The sequence below is a fragment of the Stenella coeruleoalba genome, assembly GCF_951394435.1.
Source record: "Stenella coeruleoalba genome assembly, chromosome: 16".
Taxonomy (NCBI): domain Eukaryota; kingdom Metazoa; phylum Chordata; class Mammalia; order Artiodactyla; family Delphinidae; genus Stenella; species Stenella coeruleoalba.
Genome location: NC_137162.1, coordinates 50,366,116 through 50,388,804, shown reverse-complemented (window position 1 = coordinate 50,388,804; position 22,689 = coordinate 50,366,116). Strand labels below are relative to the sequence as shown.

Genomic DNA, 22,689 nt, shown 5'->3' with positions numbered 1-22,689 from the left:
TGAAATTATGCTTAGTAACCAAAGTTTTAATATTCTTACTTAGAAATGATCTAGCAAGCCAGTGATTATCCACTAATTAATTCAGTTTAATATTAGTCTAAGCTTTTGTTACCTTAAAGTTCTTGGAAATTATTTGTAAGCTGACATACTATAAAACATAATTACTGTTGAAATGAAAAGTTTGTCAGAATAGTCATTCAATTTAAATACAGTTTTACATTTTCATAGTCTTAAACACTGTGTGTGAGTAATACTGGCTTATTTGATCCGTAAGCCTATATATGTTTTAGAAAGTTACTCTAATGGAATAAAGATGTATGCTTGTATTATACTTAACATTGATTTTAAAAAGAAGAAGATAAACCTATTTTATTAAACTATTTTTATTTGCCATTTACCTTAATTATATGAACTTGGTTCTTAAAACCTTTCTGAATTAATTTCTGTAAGAATAATTTAAAAATATATAACACATTTAAAATATTAGAAGATCAATTTGCTTATTTTCTGGGAATTTTGGTAATATTCAATTTATAAAAATAGTGCATATTTATCTCTATAAGCCAGTCGGAACAGAGCTGCTTTAAGAGACTTTATAGGGCTTCCCCCCTGGTGGCGCAGTGGTTGAGAGTCCGCCTGCCGATGCAGGGGACACGGGTTCGTGCCCCGGTCCGGGAAGATCCCACATGCTGCGGAGTGGCTGGGCCCGTGAGCCATGGCCGCTGAGCTTGCACATCCCTCCGTAATGGGAGAGGCCACAACAGTGAGAGGCCCGCGTACCGCAAAAAAAAAAAAAAAAAAAAGATAGGTAAACAAAAGAGATAAGTGAACAGGTGACTAATGAATCAGATTCTTCTTTTTCTCTCACCCAACACAGATCTGTATAAACCATTAATTTGTTTACAGAGATCACTGAATGACAGTCCATAAAATCAAATTCTGAATCATTGTTATCACCAACAGAGAATAACTTATTGACCATAAATAAACCAAAAACAAAATTAGAAGAGAGGAAAGTTAAAATAGAAAGCACAGTTAACAAAGTTCTATTGCTGTTCTTAGTTCACCTCTGGGAGACAAGAAATGTCTGGGCTTGAGCTGCCTGTGAGGTGTATGTACTATTTTGGCAAAGAAGTTACCTAGCTCTGTCAGGTGAATCCACTGGGTATCTTGGTGGAATTTCCAAAACTACTAAGGATAAATTTTAGAAAAGAATTAAATCATGACTCTTATTCAGATATCAAATGGACATGTTAAAGGTTTTATTTATCTAATCATTAATGAGGGAGTCAGAGATATGTTATAGCTGGCCCAAGGGAGAATGCAAAGGACACGTACATTTATAGATCAGGAATATTGAAGTGAATTTGCAAAGCTGGCTTCTTCCATCATGGTGGAGAGAAGTCAACTGAAATGGGCAGAATTTATTTGCATGTCTGTAGACAAGAATTGTGTACTTTACCATTAGTTTTCTATATGTTAACCTCTATCTTTACAGAGTGGTAAAATAGTCCAATGACAATTCCTGTAGGATTAAATTATCCCTAGAAGCTGCAGCATTTCATCAGAAGGATCTTTTTTGCTTATTCAAAAGTCTTAAAATTTTCTTTACAAAATGATTTTTTTCGATCTGCATTCCCAGAGAATTATTTCTTTATCCTTGTTGTTTTATTAATTTAATTTAGATATGTATTTGGATCTGTGGTTTATTGTATTTTTCCTTTCCTTTTGTAGATTTTCTTTACCTTTATTTTAGGACTATTTTCTATCATGTCTACCTGCTTTTTCTCTTCTATTTGTTTAGTTATTCTACTTCAGGGATACTAAGTATCTTTCTGTTTAGTCTCTGTCCTACTTATTCTATCTGATTGCCTTGGTATCTCTGTCTGTTTTTCTCCTCAGTACTTAGGAGATTTTTCTTATGATTTTTCTTCTTGCCATTAGTTTGATTTTCAGTGTTTGGTTCTTTTTCTTGCTTTTTTTTCAAATTCATTTTTCTTAATTGATTTTCTTAGCTCCATAGCTTTTCTTTTCAACTTACTTGTTTTGTCTTTTCATCTTTGAGCTTTTGATTTATTAAATGTATGTGCTTATTAGGTTGTTTTCTGTTACAAAGAACTCATTGGGGATTTCCTTATTTTCCTGTGTTATGTTTGCTTTCAAACTAGGTTCTTTTTTTCTTTCCTCGTCTTTCCACCCTCTTGTTTATACAGTTGCATGGCCTTTTCTTTATATCTTGCTAGGTAAATACTTGGATAGTGAAGTCAAGACTTTGTATCTGCCCTGATATAACATGGGTGAGTTCTCCTTGATGCCATCCTCATCTTAGCTGTGACTTTGTCTCCTCCTTTTACTGTACCCCCTCAATACATCTTTTGAGCAGTGTGTTTTATTCTCTGTCTGCTTCTCTGTAGTTGAAGGATATAAAGTGGTGGTGGGGGGAGAGTTCTTCTGGGGCTCCAGGCTCTCCTGTCTCCTTAGATTTTGTTAAGTGTCCTGTACTGGCCTTATTCCATCCTGCCGAGGGTGTAGTACATTTCTAGGGGCTTCAGACCCTTTCTTTAACTCAGAAGAATGCCTTGGAAGTCAACAGGTTCTGGTGGCCACTCTGCCTGTCTCAGCTTAGGTTTTAAAGCTTCTGTGCTGAAGATGTTCTCCTGGACTTTTCTAGGGCATGCCAAAGCAGGTCTTTATATCCAAACCGGAGGATATTTATTAAAATATTTATATATTAAAATTTTCAAGTTTTATGAACTCACCAATTTTTCTCATTATTGCTTCTAGGCAGTGTAATCAGGCTAGGAGCCAGATCACACTGTGCAGAATCTTTTTCTGGCCACTACTTTTTAAAGTTTAGAGATGTTTAGTTTAAGCATTTTCTTGTTCGACTGTAGCTGGTGGATTTTTGGCTGAAAAATGAAACACACACGTATGTATAGTCTGTGTCTTTTTTAAAAATTAATTAATTTTATTTATTTATTTTTGGCTGCTTTGGGGTCTGCACGCGGCCTTTCACTAGTTGTGGCGAGCGGGGGCTACTCTTTGTTTCGGTGCGCGGGCTTCTCATTGTGGTGGCTTCTCTTGTTGAGGAGCACGGGGCTCTAGGCACGGGGCTTCTGTAGTTGTGGCTCGCGGGCTCTAGAGCGCAGGCTCAGCAGTTGTGGTGCATGGGCTTCACTGCTCCGTGGCTCGTGGGAACTTCCCGGACCAAGGCTTGAACCCTTGTTCCCTGCGTTGGCAGGCAGATTCCCAACCACTGTGCCACCAGGGTAGCCCTAGTCTGTCTCTTTTTTTGTGTGTGTGCGATACGTGGGCCTCTCACTGTTGTGGCCTCTCCCGTTGCGGAGCATAGGCTCTGGACGCGCAGGCTCAGCAGCCATGGCTCACGGGCCCAGCCGCCTCCGTGGCATGTGGGATCTTCCCGGACCGGGGCACGAACCCATGTCCCCTGCATCGGCAAGTGGACTCTCAACCACTGCACCACCAGGGAAGCCCGTGTTACAACATTTTTATATAACCACAGTGAACATATAGTGACCATATTATATTTTTGTTAATGTTAGGGCATTTTAATATTTTTATCTCATTTTTGTAATCTCATCAGATGACATAATTTATTAAAGTTACTCACATAGAGGACACTTTATTTTTATGCTCTTTTGTGTTCATTGAACCTTTTTGTTGTTGTTTATTACCTTTAAAATAATTTGAGGGACTTCCCTGGTGGTGCAATGGATAAGACTTCACGCTCCCTATGCAGGGGTCCTGGGTTCGATCCCTGGTCAGGGAACTAGATCCCGCATGCATGCTGCACCTAAGAGTTCGCATGCCACAACTAAGGAGCCTGCCTGCTGCAACTTAAGACCTGGTGCAACCAAATAAATAAATATTAAAGAAAAAAAATTTGAGAGGTTGAGATTAATGGACTAATCAATGTTACTAACTCATTATACTTCTCACCCTGACACTAACTGTAATGTTTGTTTATATTACTGGATAGAAATTCTTTTGAGATATTTGCTTAACATGACAGCTGACATTTCAGCCCTTGATGCCAGAAGAATTTTTTTGGTGCTGTTGGATTCTTTATCTACATCCTTCTCGTAACTTTAACAAGAAAGTTTTAAATTGCATTCCAGTTTTTATAAGATCAAGTGCACTTAAAAAAAAAAACCAGGGCTTCCCTGGTGGCGCAGTGGTTGAGAGTCCGCCTGCCGATGCAGGAGACACGGGTTCGTGCCGCGGTCCGGGAAGATCCCACATGCCGCGGAGCGGCTAGGCCCGTGAGCCATGGCCGCTGAGCCTGCGCGTCTGGAACCTGTGCTCCACAACGGGAGAGGCCACAATAGTGAGAGGCCCACGAACCCCCCCAAAAAAAAAAACAAAGTCACGTTTTTATTTTTGAAGGAAATAATATTACCCAAAATGGAAAAAATAATTTGGATTGGAAATTGGAAGATGTGCTGTAGAAGTGTTATTTTTTTAATACAAATTTGATAGTCTAATTTTATTATTTCTGGATTTTGCTATCATCATCCATAGCCCAAGTTAATAAAAGGGTTTACAAAAATGTTTATTTTCTTCTAACATGAAGTTATTAATTAGTGTAATCAGTATTTATTAAGAGTTCTGTAGGAATTATGAGTAACTTGGTTTTTGCTGCATTTATTTAAGAATATGCATTCATATTATGTAATAATCCATGTAATTATCCTTATTTAGAAATGTTTAATCTGCTTTTTTGTCTCCTCAGATTTTGTCAAATTTTAAGAACAAATGCACCATATAGCTCATGGAAGAAAAAACACAAATCAAGACTTTTTTGGGTTCCAAGTTGCCAAAGTATGGAACAAAACCTGTAAGAAGTACGCTGCAGCCAATGCCAAATGGAAAACCTGTTAATTTATTGGGAACTTCCAAGAGTAGCAATGCCAAAAGTTACATCAAAAATAATGGCTCTGATTGTTCATTGTCCCATTCATTTAATTGGAGAACGGCAAATAAATACCAGTTTAGTGCACAAAGTCCTGAAGAGCCTAACGGTACTCAGACTTCACATGATAAAGAAATTGATCCTGAAAAACATGCACCTGCTCAAGGAATGTTTGATAAAAATGGGATGAAGGGAGGTTTGAAAAGTATTTCTTTACTCACATCAAAGTTAGCAAAGACATCTACTATGTTTGTGTCATCTGCAGAAGAGTTAAACCAAAAGTCTTTGTCTGGACCGTCTAATTTGGGTAAATTCACCAAAGGCACATTATTAGGAAGGACTTCATATGCTTCAGTCAGTGCTCCAAAGTCGCAGTTGAATGGATTTTATGGAAACCGATCAGCTGGTAGCATCCAAAGGCCTAGAGCAAACTCCTGTGCCACCAGAAGCAGTTCTGGAGAAAGCTTAGCACAATCCCTAGATAATATTAAATCTCTTGCTTGTGAAAAAATGGTTAGGTCACAGAGTTTTTCACATTCCATTCAGAATTCATTCCTTCCACCTTCATCTATAACCAGATCACATTCCTTCAATAGAGCTGCAGATCTTACAAAGCCTTATCAGAATCAACAGCTACCCATTAGAGTGCCTCTGAGGTCAAGTATGCTAGCAAGAAATTCTCGGCAGTCAGAAGTACTCAATGGGAATGAACATTTAAGGTATGGATTTAATAGGCCTTATGCTGCTGGTGGAAAGAAGTTGGCCTTACCAAATGGCCCGGGTGTAACTTCCACTTTGGGTTATAGGATGGTTCATCCCTCTCTACTGAAATCTGGCCGATCTCCATTTTCTGGGACTATCACAGTTGATGGTAATAAAAATTCACCGGCTGACACATGTATAGAGGAAGATGCTGCACTTGTGGCTAAGGACAGAGCTAAGGATAAGGACCAAGAACTAATTGAAAATGATAGTTATATAACAGAAAATGACCAGACCATGAAACATGATACTAAAATTAGATACCTGGGTGATGATGTGGATGACATTTCATTGTCTTCTCTGTCATCTTCTGATAAGAATGATTTAAGTGAAGACTTCAGTGATGATTTTATAGATATAGAAGATTCCAACAGAACTAGAGTAACTCCAGAAGAAATTTCTCTCAAAGAAGAAAAGTGTGAAAATGAACCACCAAAGGATATATTTGATTCCCCCAAGGAAAATGAAAAATCCTTCAGTAAAACTGATGAGTGGATAGATATAAGTGTCTCTGGTAAATATTAATGTCCTTAATTTTTTTTGCTTTCTCCTAGATAATAGAACTGAATTTCCACTTAGGATTATCTTCTGATTAATACCAGGGTACTAACAATTTCATGGAAGGATGGATCTAGACAAAATTGGAATGGGGCAACATTTACCTTCCTTGTGACTTTTGTCCCTTGTTCTATTTTTCATGCTAAAACAACATCCATAAAAATATTCATTCCCTTATGGTATTTTACCTTTGCTCTTCTTTGTCACACGCAGGCTTATTCCTGCTTGCTTCAAAATTATTTTTTTTCCCTGCTTCCTCCAATCAGTGGCAGCCTGTTTTAAACCATCTCTTCCTTTAGGGTAGTAGATCACTACTATTTGTTAAGAGTAAAGCTGTACCAAAGGGTAAATGGACTAATATAGGTTATGTCCAATCTAATGAATTTTTTTATCCTAGGCAATTTTCATTTTTTTAAAGGAAGAGTTAGATTTCTTGCTTAGTAGACTTAATAGTTAAACTTTCAGAGGAGCTTAATTCTTTTAATTGAGAGTGAGATAGCACCTGTTAAACATTTCTTCTTATACTTGGTAATCCTGGTGCTAAATACTGGAGAAAATTTATCTCTGTGCCCATCTGGCCTGAAAAAGGAACAAACTGACGGTTTGGGTATAGGCATGTAATCTGGTTGAAGGACTAGGCCATCCCTGGAGATATGCATACACCCTTGACTGCCTGAGGGTCTTCTAGTTAGGAGTGACTGCTGGAGCAAGTTATTTCCTTATAAGGAGTCAACTGCAAGGTTAAATGATATACACAGAGTAAAGACTTTCCTGGGCAGTGCTTAAAAATAAATATCTTAGGAAATATTCAAAGAATATGAGGCTTTATGTACATTTCTAGAAATGTTGCAGAAGTGAAAGATGGCTCAATGAATTTTCTTTATTGGGAAATATTTCAGTAGTTTATTTTTAAGATTTTGCATCTTGATTTTTTTATTGTTTAGATTTAGAAGATTCTAGTTATGAATACTTTTTTGCCAACTTTTTTGCTATAATATATCAAATTATTAAATCTTATATTTTTTGAACCTGAGAAATAATTATATTTTTATGAATTAATAACTTATTTTTCCTCTCTTTTAAAAAATCAACTGAAGACAGGAGTGAATGTTCAAAACATGCTTCTGGAAACAACTTGATTTCACCAGATACAGATTACAGAGCTGGTTCTTCATTTGAACTCTCTCCATCTGATAGCTCTGATGGAACGTACATGTGGGATGAAGAGGGCTTGGAGCCCATTGGAAATGTCCACCCAGTTGGGAGCTATGAGTCCTCTGAGATGAACAGCATAGTATGTATGGATTTATATACCATTTTGGAACATTTTGTTTACTTTGCTATAGAGAGACTTGGGATATTGATTGGATTTTTTAAGTTTATGAACTAACTTTCCTAGTTTGAGAAATGGGAATTCATATCTCTTAAAGGCCTACAAAACATCTGGTCTTAATACATAATAAAGCATATATTTGTATAATATAGCACGAGTTAAATATGTTCTCATACACATTCATAATATAGTTGACCCTTGAATAACATGGGTTCGAACTACGAGGGTCCACTTATATATGAATCTTTTTCAATAGTAAAAATACTACAGTACTACACAGTCTGTGGTTGGTTGAATTTGCGGATGCGGAAATGCGGGTATAGAGGAACAGTGTATATATAGAGGGCCGATTGTAAGTTAAATGTGGATTTTCAACAGTGCAGAGGGTCAGCACCTCTAACCTCATGTTTTTCAAAGGTCAGCTGTATGTACATAAATACACACACATATTCATATGGACACCCTGTACTGTTCAGGTTAAGCTAGGTTAGTGGTTCTCAGTAGGGGAAGGCAATGTCTGGAGACATTTTTGGTTGTCACATTGAGGGATGCTGCTGGCAACTAATGGGTACACACCGGGATACTGCTTAACATCCTGTAATGCACAGGATAGCACCCACAACAAAGATTTATCCAGCCCAAGATGTAAATAGTGCTGCTGATGAGAAATCCTGGGCTAGGCTGTGCTGAGGTAACATTCTCAGTGCCAACTCTCAGTGACTTAACACAATAAAAGTTTATTTTTTACCCTTAAAATGTCTATTGTAGGTCTGGACAACTCTCTAGGGCAACTGTCTTCAGTGTTCCAAGCTGCTTTGATCTTGGGGCTCTTTTGAGACCCTTTGTCACTCTGGTAACGAGGTTCTCACACATGCAGTTACTGGCAGAGGGTCTCACACATGCAGTTACTGCTGTGGCCTGCAGGTGGCATATGGCACTTTTACTCACAACATACTGACTGGAACTAATCTTATGTACTGAGTGGGCAGGAAGTGTAATTTTCCTGTGTGCCTGGTAGGCGAGGGCACCAGATATGAATGAGCACTAGAGGACCTACCATATATTTATACATGCATATTTTAAGAAAAATTGCAAGTAATGTGGATTATATGCCATGTGAGTAAAGTATAGTTGGTGTGATTAAAGTTACTCCCTGTAGTTACTGAGTATATAAAATCAATTTTCCAGTAGTTGTATGGGAAAATTGGTAGTCTTTGTGGTATATTAAATTCCAGGTAGACTTCAGGTGATGTAATTTTCACAGGTTTATTCATATAAACCTGTGACTTGGAAAAAAATAAATGTTACCAGAGGCTTGTTAAATTGCACAGACATGGAGAGGACACGTACTTAATTTAGAGGCAACATCTCTTATTTCGTTAGATAAAGGAAGTTCAGAAAAGATTACGGTTTAGGGCCTTATGTGCTCTCTTACTAGAACTTTTTAAGCGAATATGATTGAAGTTGAAATGACCATTGTGTCCAGTAGATGGCAGCAGTCAGCTGCCTAGTACCTGACATTTTTCAGACAGTTCACTGTTCTTGTAACATAAATGATGAAATAGCCTCTGGAAGACTTCAGTACACATCTGAATTGACCGTTAGTCTCTAAGATCCATGAATTTCCTCCTTGATTATTTGGCTTGTGTATATGGGATGGGAGACTACAAAAGTGTTCATTCTGTGCTTTGGAACGGAATGGTGTCTGTGTGTCATTCTCTTCGGATCTAAGAAGATAGTCGGAGAAAGGATGGCGAATTGATGGTAAAAGTTGAAAAGAGTGTGTTAAGATCTACTGTGATAGTAGATTTACCATTTATGTTCTAAAATTCTATCAACTGTTTGCTTTTTTCTATTTTAAATTAATTTTGTTACATGTGTACCTGTTTAGAATTGTTTCCTTGGTGAATTGGACTTTCAGTCATTGTTTAGTGAACCTCTCTAAGCCTCATTATGCTTTTTGTCTTAAGGCCTCTTTTTTTTCAGAATTAGTATACTTTACCAGTTTTATTTATATATTTTCTATCCTTTCACTATCAGCTCTTTTGATATATAATAGGTTATTATTTTTTAAAAAATACTATGTGGGCTTCCCTGGTGGCGCAGTGGTTGAGAATCCGCCTGCCAATGCAGGGGAGACGGGTTCGTGCCCCGGTCCGGGAAGATCCCATGTGCCGCGGAGCGGCTGAGCCCGTGAGCCGTGGCCACTGAGCCTGCGCGTCCGGAGCCTGTACTCTGCAACGGGAGAGGCCACAGCAGTGAGAGGCCCGCGTACCGCAAAAACATTTAAAATAAATAAATAAATAAATAATACAGTCTGTCTTTTGTTTTTAACTGGTGAGTTTGGTCCTTTATGTTTGCATTTATTGATATACTTGGAATTAACTCTGTTATCTTATATTTTTATTTAAATTATCTCACTTTTTCTGTTTCTTCTTTCTCCTTTTTCTAAAATAGTATATCTAACTTACCCCAAAAGAACTTTAGCCTGTTCTCATTTTCCTTTGTCTCTCCATTGCCTCCTTTGTCTCACCAAAGACATTTCCTAATCTTCTCCACAAGCACCACTATGGTTGTTCTTTACAACAGTGCTCATTCCGGTCCAGGTTGAGGTTAGGAGCCTTCACTAGAATGTGAGTCAGCTGTGTCCACAACTAACAGTTTAGTTGAAATCCATTGTTTAGTTCAGCTGACTTTCTCTTTGAAGAAAGCAGTGTGTTGATGCAGTCTGGTGCAAGCTCCTTATCTTGTCATAGGTCCTCACAGTTTGTAGACGGACGACTTTGCATAGCACTTGTCTAGAATCTAGGCTTTTTTTTTTTGCTTAAATATTGACAGTGGTTTGTTGAGGTATAATTTAAATACAATAAAATGTACAAGTCTTTTGCATATAGCATAGGGAATTTTGAAAATGTGTATACTTGTTTAACAATCATCCACATTTATGATATAGAATATTTCCAGCACACCAGAATATTTCTTGTGCTCTTCAGTCATTCTGTTACCCCACCCCAGGAGCAACCACTGTTCTGATTTCTATTGCTGTAGCTTAGTTTTGCCTATTCCTGAATTCAATATGAGTAGAATTATAGACATGTGTTATTTATATCTGGCTTCTTCCAGTAAATGTTATATGCATATTTGTTAGTTGTTTGCTCATTCTTCTTGTTACATAACAATCCATTGTGTGAATATATTATAAGTTATTTTATTCTGCTATTGGTGGACATTTAGATTGTATCTGGTTTTGGGCTACTGCTTCTGCTGTGAAGATTTTGCAACATGTTTTTTGGTGAACATTTATGCATTTCTGTTCACAAAATATGTAGGAGAGGAATTGCTGGATTATAGTGTATACTTATGTCTATAGCTTTAGATGCTTTCAGTTTTCCAAAGTGGTTGTATCCGTTTAAACTCTCACTAGCAGTAAATAAGCATTCCCGAAATTCCACTTTCTAGTTTATACTTTATGTTGTCTGTTTTTTTTTTGCATTTTTGCTATTCTGGTGGGGGTATAGTAGTATTGCATTGAGATTTTTGTCCTGTGGTTTGTGGTAACTACTTGTTTGCCATTAGTATATACTCTTCTGTGAAGTGCCTTCTGTTGGGCTTTATGTATTTTTTCTTAATTGTTTTGTAAAAATCCTTTATATATTTTGGATATAAATTTTATATATATACACACATATACACATATGTGTATACATTTTTATATATATGGATTGCTTTTAAAACCTTTTAATAGTGTCTTTTGATGAGTAGAATTTAACAATTTAACATTTTTCGTTTATTATTAGCACTTTTTGCACTGTGAGAATTTTTTGTCTACTCTAAAGTTATGAAGGTATATTCCAATGTTTTTTTTTTTTTTTTGGCGGTATGGAGGCCTCTCCCGCTGTGGAGCACAGGCTCCAGACGTGCAGGCTCAGCGGCCATGGCTCACGGGACCAGCCGCTCCGCGGCATGTGGGATCTTCCTGGACCGGGGCATGAACCCGTGTTCCCTGCATCGGCAGGTGGACTCTCAACCACTGCGCCACCAGGGAAGCCCCCAATGTTTATTTTTAAAAGCTTTGTTTTTTAACCTTTCATAGTAAGGTCTACAAGCCATCTGGGAATTATTTATGTGCATGATATGAGGTAGAGGTCAAGATTAATTTTTTTTTCTTTTTTTTGGAAAAGTCATATTTTTCCTACTCTACTGCAGGGTTTTCTTTGTCCTAAGTTAGTAATTGTATCTATGTATTTCTTGCCTCTCTTTTAGTTCATTGGTTTCTTTGTTTATCCTTGTGTCAGTGCTACACTGCTTTAATTGTTGTAGCTTTAAAATAAGTATTGACATCTGGTAGTGTAAGTCTTCTAGTTTTGTTCTTTTCCAAGGTTTCCCTAGTTGGCTTTTTGTAATCTATTTAAATGTTAGAATGAGTTTGTCAGTTTCTACAAAGAACCTATAGGAATTTTGAATGGGATTGCATTGAATTTATAGACCAATTTGGGGAGAAATGACATATTTACTATAGTGAGTCTTCTACTTTATGGGTATGGTCTGCTCCTCCATTTATTTGGGACTTTAAGAAATATTTATTGCTAACATTTTGTACTTTTCTGTAAAATTTTATACATATTTGCATTATTTTTAGGTATTTGATTTGGTTGCTATAAATGGTACCACTTTAAAAATTTTATTTCCTGATTTTTATATTTTGACCTGTTTTTTCAGTGACCTTGGTAAATCCACTTACTAGTTTTGATAATTTGCCTGTGAATGTTTTTGGAATTTCTACATATACTATACAGTGATACCATTTGCAAAGGCTCAACATCCCTCCTAACCCCCCCTCCCACCCCACCCTTTATTGCACTGGTTAGAACCTCCAACATAATGTTGAATTGAAATGGTGATAGAATTTTAGGAAAATTTTAATAGCTCACCATTAATATTTGTGTGTGTGGATATTTGTGTGTGTGGGGGGGTTGTAGATATTTTTCATCAGATTAAAGAAGTTCCCTTTTACTTTATTTGCTGAATTTTTGTTGTGAGTGAATGTTAATTTTGTTATCAAACACTTTCTCTACATTTATTGAAATGATTAAATTATTATTATTATTTCTGTTAGTGTGGTAGATTGCATTTCTTTTTTTTTTTTTTTGGGCCGTGCTGTGCCGCTTGCAGGATCTTAGTTCCCCGACCAGGGACTGAACCCATGCCCCCTGCAGTGGAAGTGTGGAGTCTTAACCACTGTACTGCCAGGGAATTCCCTAGATTGTATTTATTGATTTGCAAATATTAAACCACCTTTCCATCCCTGAAATAGATTTACTTGGCACTTGAGTGTGATGTACTATCCTCTTATAATAATAAATGTTGTTTAACATTTATTATAAACTTGATTTCCTAATATTGAATATATATTTATGTTCTTTTTTTTGCATTTATGTTCATGAGCAGGATTGCTTTGTAATTTTCCTCTTTTTTTGTGGGGGAGGGGTATTCTTGTGGTGTTCTGGTATAAGGGTTATGTTGGCTTTATAAATGGGTTGAAAAGTGTTACTTTTTTTTTTTTTCCTTTGAAGAGTTTATGTACAATTCATGTGGCTTCTTCCTTAAATGTTTAAAAGAATTCACCAATGAAACCTTTTGGACCTGGAGTTTTCTTTGGGAAAAGAATTTTAAGAACAGATTTAATTTTTAAAATAGATGTTGGCCCATTAAGGTTTATATATATATTTCTTCTTGTGTTGGTTTTGAGAACTTGTCCATTTCATCTAAGATGTCATTTGTTGGTGAAGGTTGTTCAGGATTATCTTATTTTTTTTTAAACATCCTTATGGTCTTGTAGTGATGTTCACTTTTTCTTTCCTGATTACTGATTCCTGCTAATTCATTCATTAGCACCCTAGTAGCAAATATAAAAATGAGTTTCTTCTAATGTGTCTTACTTTAAAACAATGAATTCTAAACCATGTTATATAGGCCATCTTTTTCTTTAACCTTTAATGCATTTATGTATCTGTGGATAATACATGATATTGTTTTGTATGTCTGTTTTACAACTTATATAAGTGATACATGATGTTCTGTGATTTTTTTTTTACTCAGTTTTATGTCTTTGCGGTACATGTGTATTTATATTATAGGTCTATTTCATTTATTTTTACTACTGTATAATATCATTTAAATATACCATTCTTTTGCTCTCCGTTCCTCTGCTAATGGACATTCAAGTTATTCCTCACTGATAATATCAAGATAGTGCAGCAGTGAACATTCTTACTCATGTTTCTTTGATCTTATACGTCAGAATTTCTCTAGGATATAAACCTAGGGATAGCATCACTGGATCAGAGGATCTGTGGATATTCAGCTTTACCAGATGCTGCCAAATATCTTCCTAAAATGGTTCTACTAATTTATACTTTGCAGCAGTGAATGAAAATTTCTCTTGCTCCTCATCTTAGCCCACTTGCTATTATCTAACTTTAAAATTTTAGCCAGTCTGTTGAGTGTGAAATGATACTCATTTTAATTTGCATCTATATCACTATTAATTTTATAATTTTTTCATATATTTACTGGTTGGTTTCCTTTTCTGTGTATTACTTATTTACTGATTTTTCTACTGAGTTGTTTGTCTTTTTCTTATTGATAAGAAAAAGTTTCTTGTGTGGTCTGAATTTAATTCTTGTTAAATGTGTCACAAATATCTTCTGTCAGCCATTGGCTTCTGACTTTTTTTGTTGCCTTTACCATGTATAGTTTTAAATTTTCATGTAATTAAATTTAGTGATGTTTTTCTTTATGGTTTTTACTGTGTGTGTGTGTGTGTGTGTGTGTGTGTGTGTGTGTGTGTGTAATAAAGACAAGAGCCAGGGCTCTGAGACAGGTTAGATTAAAAATCCCGTCACTGTCATGTACTAGTTGTATATCTTTGGATTCTCTGTTCCTTTTTTTTTTTTTTAATAAAATGGAGATAATAACAGTATATATCTACAGGGCTGATATTAGGAAGTACATGCGTGAATGTTTTAACAGCTATGTGATAATGGTTGTTGAGTATTTTGAGTGTCATCTCGGACCACCCCCTGGAATTGCTGTGAACCTTAAGTAAGGTCATACATATAAAATACTTAATGCCAGGGAAATAGCAAGAGCTCAACAAATGTTAGCCATTTATTATTTTCCTGTTGTCTTCATTTTTTTACATTTAAGACTTTAATCCATCTGAAGTTGGTATGAGGCATAATAATTTACCCTCAGTAATATTCTTTCATAATATACTTGCTGTGCAAAAAAGACTTAACACAGCAGGCCTGAGATTGCCTATTCCTTAGCTGGCCCTTTGCTGGTAAACAGTTCCCTTACTGTGATACAAAACTTTCCCTAAGTGATAAAGAGTGGTTCACTGTGCCTCAACTGTGCATGTGGTTTATGCTGTGTACCTGCTTTCCTTCTGGGGTTCTGGAGTTTTGGTTATGTCCTAGGCAGAGGGTGCCCATGTCACCAGCCCTCAATAAAAACAACCGAATTTCTTAGGAACATCTGTAATAGACAACACTTTTCATGTGTTGTTACAACTTGTTGCTTGAGGAATTAAGCACACACTGCGATTCCACTGGGAGAGGACTCTTGGAAGCTTATACATTGTTTCTTCAACTTCGTCCCATGTGCCTTTTCCTTTTTTTTTTTTTTTTTTTTGAGGTACGTGGGCCTCTCACTGTTGTGGCCTCTCCTGTTGTGGAGCACAGGCTCTGGACGCGCAGGCTCAGCAGCCATAGCTCACGGTCCCAGCCGCTCCGTGGCACGTGGGATCTTCCTGGACCCTTCCACGGGCATGAACCCGTGTTCCCAGCATCAGCAGGCAGACTCTCAACCACTGCGCCACCAGGGAAGCCCCAACCTTTTCCTTTTTTTATTTTGTTTCGTGTCCTTGTGCTGGAACAAATCTTAGCTGTGAATATCTATGACTGCTGAGTCCTGTGAGTCCTTCTTGTGAACCATCTAACCTGGGGGTGGTCTTGAGGACTCTGACATAGGTACTGATTTGAAGTTATCTTTGTTTGCTGCAGTAAGTATATTTTTAATTTATCATCTTTTGTATTTTTATAATAATCCTTTGAAGTAGCTATCGACCAGTTACTAACTCTTGCTTCAGATTTGGATGAGTTTAGATGCGTTGAGTAAACTGATATTGATAGGTTGGGAACTAGCTTGCTGACTGTTGTACTCTCGGTCCGGTATTCTTCTTTTTCAGCCTTCTATCTACTCAGGATAACTGAGCATTTTAAAACTCAGGAAACTTTTAGTCGACATTTAACTTTTTTGAACATGAAATACAGCATTTTTTTTGTTAGTAAATATTGTCCGAATCATAGTGTATGTGAACAATTAGAGGCAAAAACATTTTCGCTGTTGTACAGCGAATCGCAACCCTCTTTGCTGTGGTGCTGTGACCAATATAAGAGCTTTCATTGCAGAGGAATTGAATTACAATGTCACAATGACTGATTTCCTAACACTGATATATTTAGGGATTGATAATTTTAAATCATCACATGGAGTGCTTTTATTTTTGGAAGGATTTTTATGGAAGGCTAAAGAAGTGGTTGAACCAGATTTTCCCTGAAAGTGTCTAGCTTTATTTTTCTATTTTATCAGCCTTGACTTATGTTCACATAGTAGGCAGGTTTAACCTTATCATTTAAATAGAACCTTTTTTACTTTGAAATGTAGATTCAAATTCTTGCTTGAATGCTTTTGACACATCAGTAAGTAGTTATGCCTCATGATGCTAACACGTTTTATTACACATTTTTTTCCTGTGTTTTACTAAGGGAAGAGCTGGCTAGATTTGGGTTTCTACCTTCGTGGCTGATGTTGCTAGACTTTATTGAGACTTAAATGTATGCCGAATATCTTAATATTCTTAGCAGTAATTTATGTGGGAATAGGACTCCCATAGGTTTTTTTGCACTGAATTTTGGAATTTCCTGTGGTCTAGAAATGTAGCAGAGGAATACTAGAATATCAAATTTGGTTTTTATTTTTCGTATTTAGTTTTATTGGCTTTAATTTCTGTTTCCTGTTTCTTTGGGGTATATTAACAGGAACCAGCAAGCTACAGCCTTGAGGCTGCCCACACTTTTTTTTTTTTTTGTGGTACACGGGCCTCTTACTGTTGTGGCCTCTCCCGTTGCGGAGCACAGGCTCCGGACACGCAGGCTCAAGCTCAGCGGCCATGGCTCACGGGCCTAGCCGCTCCGTGGCGTGTGGGATCCTCCCGGACAGGGGCATGAACCCGTGTCCCCAGCATCGGCAGGCGGACTCTCAACCACTGTGCCACCAGGGAAGCCCCACCCATTTTTGTAAGTAAATTTACGTATATGTAAAGTTTAATTTACATGTAGTCTGTGGCTGCTTTCATGCTACTGTGGCACTATTAAGTAGTTACAACAGAGACTATTGTACACAAACCTAAATATTTACTATCTGGGCTTTGAGAAGACGTTTGCTGACCCCTACATTAGAACACTGCAGATAATTTTAAAGATTCAGGAGTTAACTTTTTAGACCAATGAAAAGTCTATGGAATATTTTTAGGCATTTAATTTTCTCTTTGTTGTCATTGCTACGCCGTTCTTCCTCTGACCCCCAGTGGAAGGTAGCCATCAATTCATTTAACATATTTGAGTGACCATCATGTGCAGAGTACTGAGGATACAGTGATCAAGACAGCTGTAGGATCTGTTTTCGTGCTTATATTCTATTAAGGCACATGTAGTTGAAATATTTAGCTAACTCATTATCTTCAATCGATATGTGGAGAAGGTGCTACAAAGGAGAATTACAAAGTGTGAAAGTGTATTATTGGAAAACCTGGTCTGGTGTGAGTGTAAGGTAAGGCTGTTTCAGGAAATGATGTTTAGGCTTAGTTGGCCCAGGGATACAGTAGGTAAAAAGGGTATATGTAATTGGAAGAATGTCAGGTGTTTTAGTAAACGGCATATGGAAATGCCTTGAAGTAGGAAGGGATCATGGAGTGTTTGGGGAAATATGAGAAGGCCAGTATGGCCTGAGCACTGACACAGAGGGGAGGAGTGGCAGGAGAGAGGAGGCTATTAGTATAGAGCTTTTATGGAGCACAAAGGGTTTGAATCTTTATCCTAAAAACTGAAGGGGAGTTGTTGGAGGATTTTAAGCTGGAAAGGAACATAATTTGATTCACATTTTAAAAACGCTCTGTATAAAGATTGAATTAGGGGGCTTCCCTGGTGGCGCAGTGGTTAAGAATCTGTCTGCCAATGCAGGGGACACGGGTTCAAGCCCTGGTCCGGGAAGGTCCCACATGCCGTGGAGCACCTGGGCCCGTGCACCACAGCTGCTGGGCCTATGCTCTGGAGTCCGCAGGTCACAACTGCTGAGGCCTGTGCGCCTGGAGCCCGTGCCCCACAACAGGAGAGACCACTGCAATGGGAGGCCCGTGCACCGCAACAAGAGTAGCCACAACTAGAGAGAGCCTGCGCACAGCCAAAAATGTAAATAAATAAATTTAAAAAAAAAAAAAGACAGAGTTAGAAGAGAGAGAGAAAGTATGCTGGAAGCTGTCATTCAAGTGAGGGGTGGTAGTGGCTTGGGCTAAAGTGACGGCAGAGTGAAGATGTAGTGGGGTCAGCAATTTTGAAAACGGGTTTAGAGGGTACAGCTGATGAAATTCAGTTACTCATTGACGGTAGGGGAGAAAAGTGTCACCTCCTCCCGTTTAGAAGTTATGATTAGTACTGTTGCTCTCATTCATTTTGCCAGAATCATCCTAAATTATCAGTTTGACTTCTTATTTTCCTGATGATTTTCCCATTCCTTATAATGTCAAATGTAAACTCCTTGACTGGCTCTCCATGGTCTGTGCTCACTTTATATAGGTCTGTCTAGTTGCTTTTAATCTCCAGTTCCTACTACATGTCTTGAATATAGTTGATATTTCTCTCTCTCATCATTCTTTTAGGTTTCTGGCACTAAATAAAGACTCAATACATACTTTTTGAAATGGGTGCCATGATGACATGCCATTTAATTCAAAATAAATGGAAACCCTTAAACTAAATATAATGCTTAATATTATTCAGTATTTTTCCATACACATTGTGACATAATCTATTTACAAAGTAAGTTTCTAAGGTACCACGTGTCATAATGGCAAGTTGCAAGTAACTAAAAATGTGACATTAGCATAGGTGTAATAGTGGAGGGACAGCTTACAGAAAGTTGAGACCGTCCTGATATAGGTAAATGAAAATCTCAAACTGACATTAATATTTACAGTATGCTCTGATACAGAATACAGAACTTGAATGCATAGAAGGGATGTAATCCAACTCATTTAACTATTTTACAGATAAGGGGACGGAATGAGATGGGAAAACTAAATTTTTCTTAATTTCCTTTTTTTTAGCTAGACTAGTGAATTTCCCATGTCTATTTAATTACTAGCATAGCTTCTTTTTTGGCCTGTTAATGTAACTTTTAGGTTTAAAAACAAAGTTTAAATTTATCACACATGGTTGTTGTGACCCTTTAAACATAATGTTTTTCTTCACTCTATATTGTTTCTTGTAGATTAAATCTTTAATATGAAGTTCAATTCAGTAATTATTTATTGAGCTTCTGCTATGTCTCAGGCACACTGTTAAGTGCTGAAATTACTGAATATGTGTAAGGCTGTCTTTGTCCTTTATGAATTCAAAATAGTATAATTTTTAAATGATATCATGCATGCTGTGTTAGCATGTGCATGATATACTAAGAGGAAGTGACATCTGAGTTGAGTTTTGAAAAATGGATACAAAGTTGACCAACTGGTCAAGGAAAAGGGAGGGTGAGCATTTTAGGCATAAAGAATAGCATGTACAGTGACCTGGAGGGATCACAAAATCGTGATGTGTGAGAGGAATATCTGCACACTAATAGTATAAAGTGTGAAGTAGAGAGAAATTAGAGATGAAGCTGTGGAATTAATAAAGTGGAAAGGAAGAAAAATCTTGTATCTCAAATCAGAAAGACAAGTGATGTTTACAAATCAGATTTTAGAATAAGACAGATATAATTTAAATATTATATCAATATCTCTATTTCAGATCTTTATACACACTTCCTGTCTATGTACTGGGACCATGACTATTTTTTTCTGAGCATTTTTTCGTTTTTCATAAAAATGGAATTATTGGACTGTCTAAACTCCTTCTGGGTCAAAGCCTGTGTTTCAGAGAAAAAGTTAGTGAATTTAAAAGTAGTTTGTCTTATGGTTACCAAGGGAGAAAAGGCAGGGGAGGGGTAAATTGGGAGATTGGGATTGACATATGTACACTACTATATGTAAAATAACTAATAAAAGCCTACTGTATAGCACAGGGAACTCTACTCAGTACTCTGTAATAACCTATATGGGAAACGAATCTAAAAAAGAGTGGATATATGTATATGTATAACTGGTTCACTTTGCTGTACAGCAGAAACTAACACAACATTATAAATCAACTATACTCGGATAAAAATGAATTAAAAAAATAAAAGTAGTTTGTTAAAGAAAAAAAAAAAGAGTAATTAGTTCACTACCAGGTCCCTTTTACCTAGCATAGGACCTGGCATAGAGTAGATGCATAGTTAGTAATATTTATGAAGAAAATACTGAATTCTGTGAGTTGAATCAGATAGATGTTATAAACTAGTTATGGTTAGTGAGGACACTGAGGCTGAGGAGTTAAATGCCTTTTATGAATTTTAGGAGTTGTTGAAGTTGCTGTTCTAACCTAAATGATTAGTCACTTAAGTGTACCCCCATAGGAAACACCTTTATCAATTAAAGTAAGGTGTTTATATAGAATTCCTTTACCTTTAGTCTTGCAGACTCCATTCATTTCCACAGTTACTTTGGACAGTGCTTTATTCCCTTCACCTCCTTCAGTGAGGTTGTTTCATAAACTTAAAAAAAAATATGCATGCATTAAGATTTACTCTTTGTGCTATAAAGATCATTGAATTTTGACAAATGCTTAATGTCTTGTATAAAGAATAGTTTCACCATCCAAAAAATGTCCCCTATATTTTATGTGTTTATCCCTCCCTGCAGTGAACCCCTTGCAAACACTAATGTATAGACCATCTCTATAATTTTGTCTTTTTAAGAATGTCATATAATTGAAATCATACAGCACATAGCTTTTTCATATTGGTTTCTTTCATTTAGCAATATGAATTTAAGATACTTCCGGGTCTTTCTGTGGCTTGCTACCTCATTTCTTTTTATTGATGAATAATATTGCATTGTACCGCAGTTCGTTTATCCATTCAGCTATCAAAGGACATGTTGGTTGCTTCATTTTTGGCCATTATGAATAAAGCTGCTATAAATATTCACATGCAGGTATTTATGTGGACAGGTGTTTTCAACTCATTTGGGAAAATACCAAAGAGTGCAAATGCTCAATCACGTGGTGAGACTGTTTAGCCTTATAAGAAACTGCCAAACTGTTTTGCAAAGTAGCTGTACCATCTTGCATTTCCACTGGCAGTGAGTGAGAGTTCTAGGTCCTCTGTGTCCTTACCAGCAATTGGTATTGTCAGTGCTTTGTGTTTTAGGCATTCTAATAGGTGTATAGTGGTATCCTGTTATTGTTTTAAATTTGCAATTCCCTAATGACAAATGATGTTGAGCATCTTTTCATATGCTTGTCATCTGTATATCTTTAGGTGTCAGTTTGGATCTTTTGCCCATTTTAAAATTCATTTCTTACTGTTGAGTTTTAAGAGTTCTTTGTATATTTTGGATATGTCTTTTATCAGATATGTGTTTTGCATGTGTTTCCCAGCCTGTGCCTTGTCTTTTCATTCTCTTAAAAGTGTCCTTCACATATATACACTATCAAATGTAAAATAGATAGCTGGTGGGAAGCAGCCACATAGCATAGGGAGAGCAGCTTGGTGCTTTGTGTCTACCTAGAGGGGTGGGATAGGGAGGGTGGGAGGGAGACGAAAGAGGGAGGAGATATGGGGATATATGTATATGTATAGCTGATTCACTTTGTTATAAAGCAGAAACTAACACACCATTGTAAAGCAATTATACTCCAATAAACATGTTAAAAAAATAGTATCCTTTACAGACCAAACATTTTAATAAATTCCAACTTAATTTTTTCTTTCACAGATCAAGGTCATGTAGTTTTTCTACTTTGTTTTTCTACTTCAAGAAGTTTTATAGTATTGTATTTTACATTTTGGTCTGTGATCCATATTGAGTTAATTTTTGTGTAACACCTATGTTTGAGTTAATTTTTTTGCATAAACTTTTGTCTAAGAATTCCAGCACTATTTGTTGAGAAGACTATCCTTTCTGCATTAAATTGCTGTTGCTCTTTTGTCAGAATGAGTTGAGTGTATTTGTGTGGGTCTACTTTTGAGCTCTCTGTTCTTTTTTGTTGATCTACATGTCCTTTTGCCAGTCACATTCTGTCTTGATTACTGTCTTGTTATGTCTTATAGTAAGTCTTGTGTTGTATAATGAAGAATTCAGCTGGCTTTTGTTCCTAGTTTCTGCGTGGGAGCCTCTACATCTTTGGAATTTCCCAAGTGATAGAAGTGTTTTTGTTCACTGTGGGCCCTAATAATTTATGCTAACAGGGCGGCTCAAGGTCAGGGTAGTCCATGCAAGAAAAACCAAACATGTGATTAGAGGGTTGGGGTGTTGAGCCCTCTGCTATTAGTCTGATCTCTGGGGAGCAGGGGGAGTGGGCTGGACATTGAGTTCAGTCATGTGGCCAATGATTCAACCATGCATGCTTTTGTAATGAAACTACAATAAAAACTCTGGACACTGAATCTCAGGTGAACATCCCTAATTAACCATACTCTCTGCATACGTTGCTGATCTGTGTGCCAAGGAGGTGACCTGTTCTGACTCCATGGGGAGAGAACACAGAAGCTTTGCGTTTGTGACCATCCTAAGCTTTGCCCTGTGTGTCTCTTCTTTTGGTTTGTCCTGATTTATACCATTTTGGCTATAATACAACTTATCATGAAGTATATTGCTTTCCTGAGTTCTGTGAGTTGTTCT

The 22,689-nt window shown here is 36.9% G+C and overlaps 1 protein-coding gene across 5 annotated transcripts in view; it reads left to right on the top strand.

The window, feature by feature from the left end:
• CCSER2 (coiled-coil serine rich protein 2) overlaps window positions 1-22,689 on the top strand; it is a 162,556-nt gene that overhangs the window by 29,815 nt on the left and 110,052 nt on the right. For all 5 annotated transcript variants that reach the window (XM_079899191.1, XM_079899192.1, XM_079899194.1 and 2 more), the window contains 2 exons: window positions 4,754-6,209; window positions 7,351-7,547. In XM_079899191.1, coding sequence (XP_079755317.1) covers window positions 4,793-6,209; window positions 7,351-7,547 — 1,614 coding nt within the window. In that variant the 5' untranslated portion in view covers window positions 4,754-4,792. The remainder of the gene's footprint in view (window positions 1-4,753; window positions 6,210-7,350; window positions 7,548-22,689) is intronic.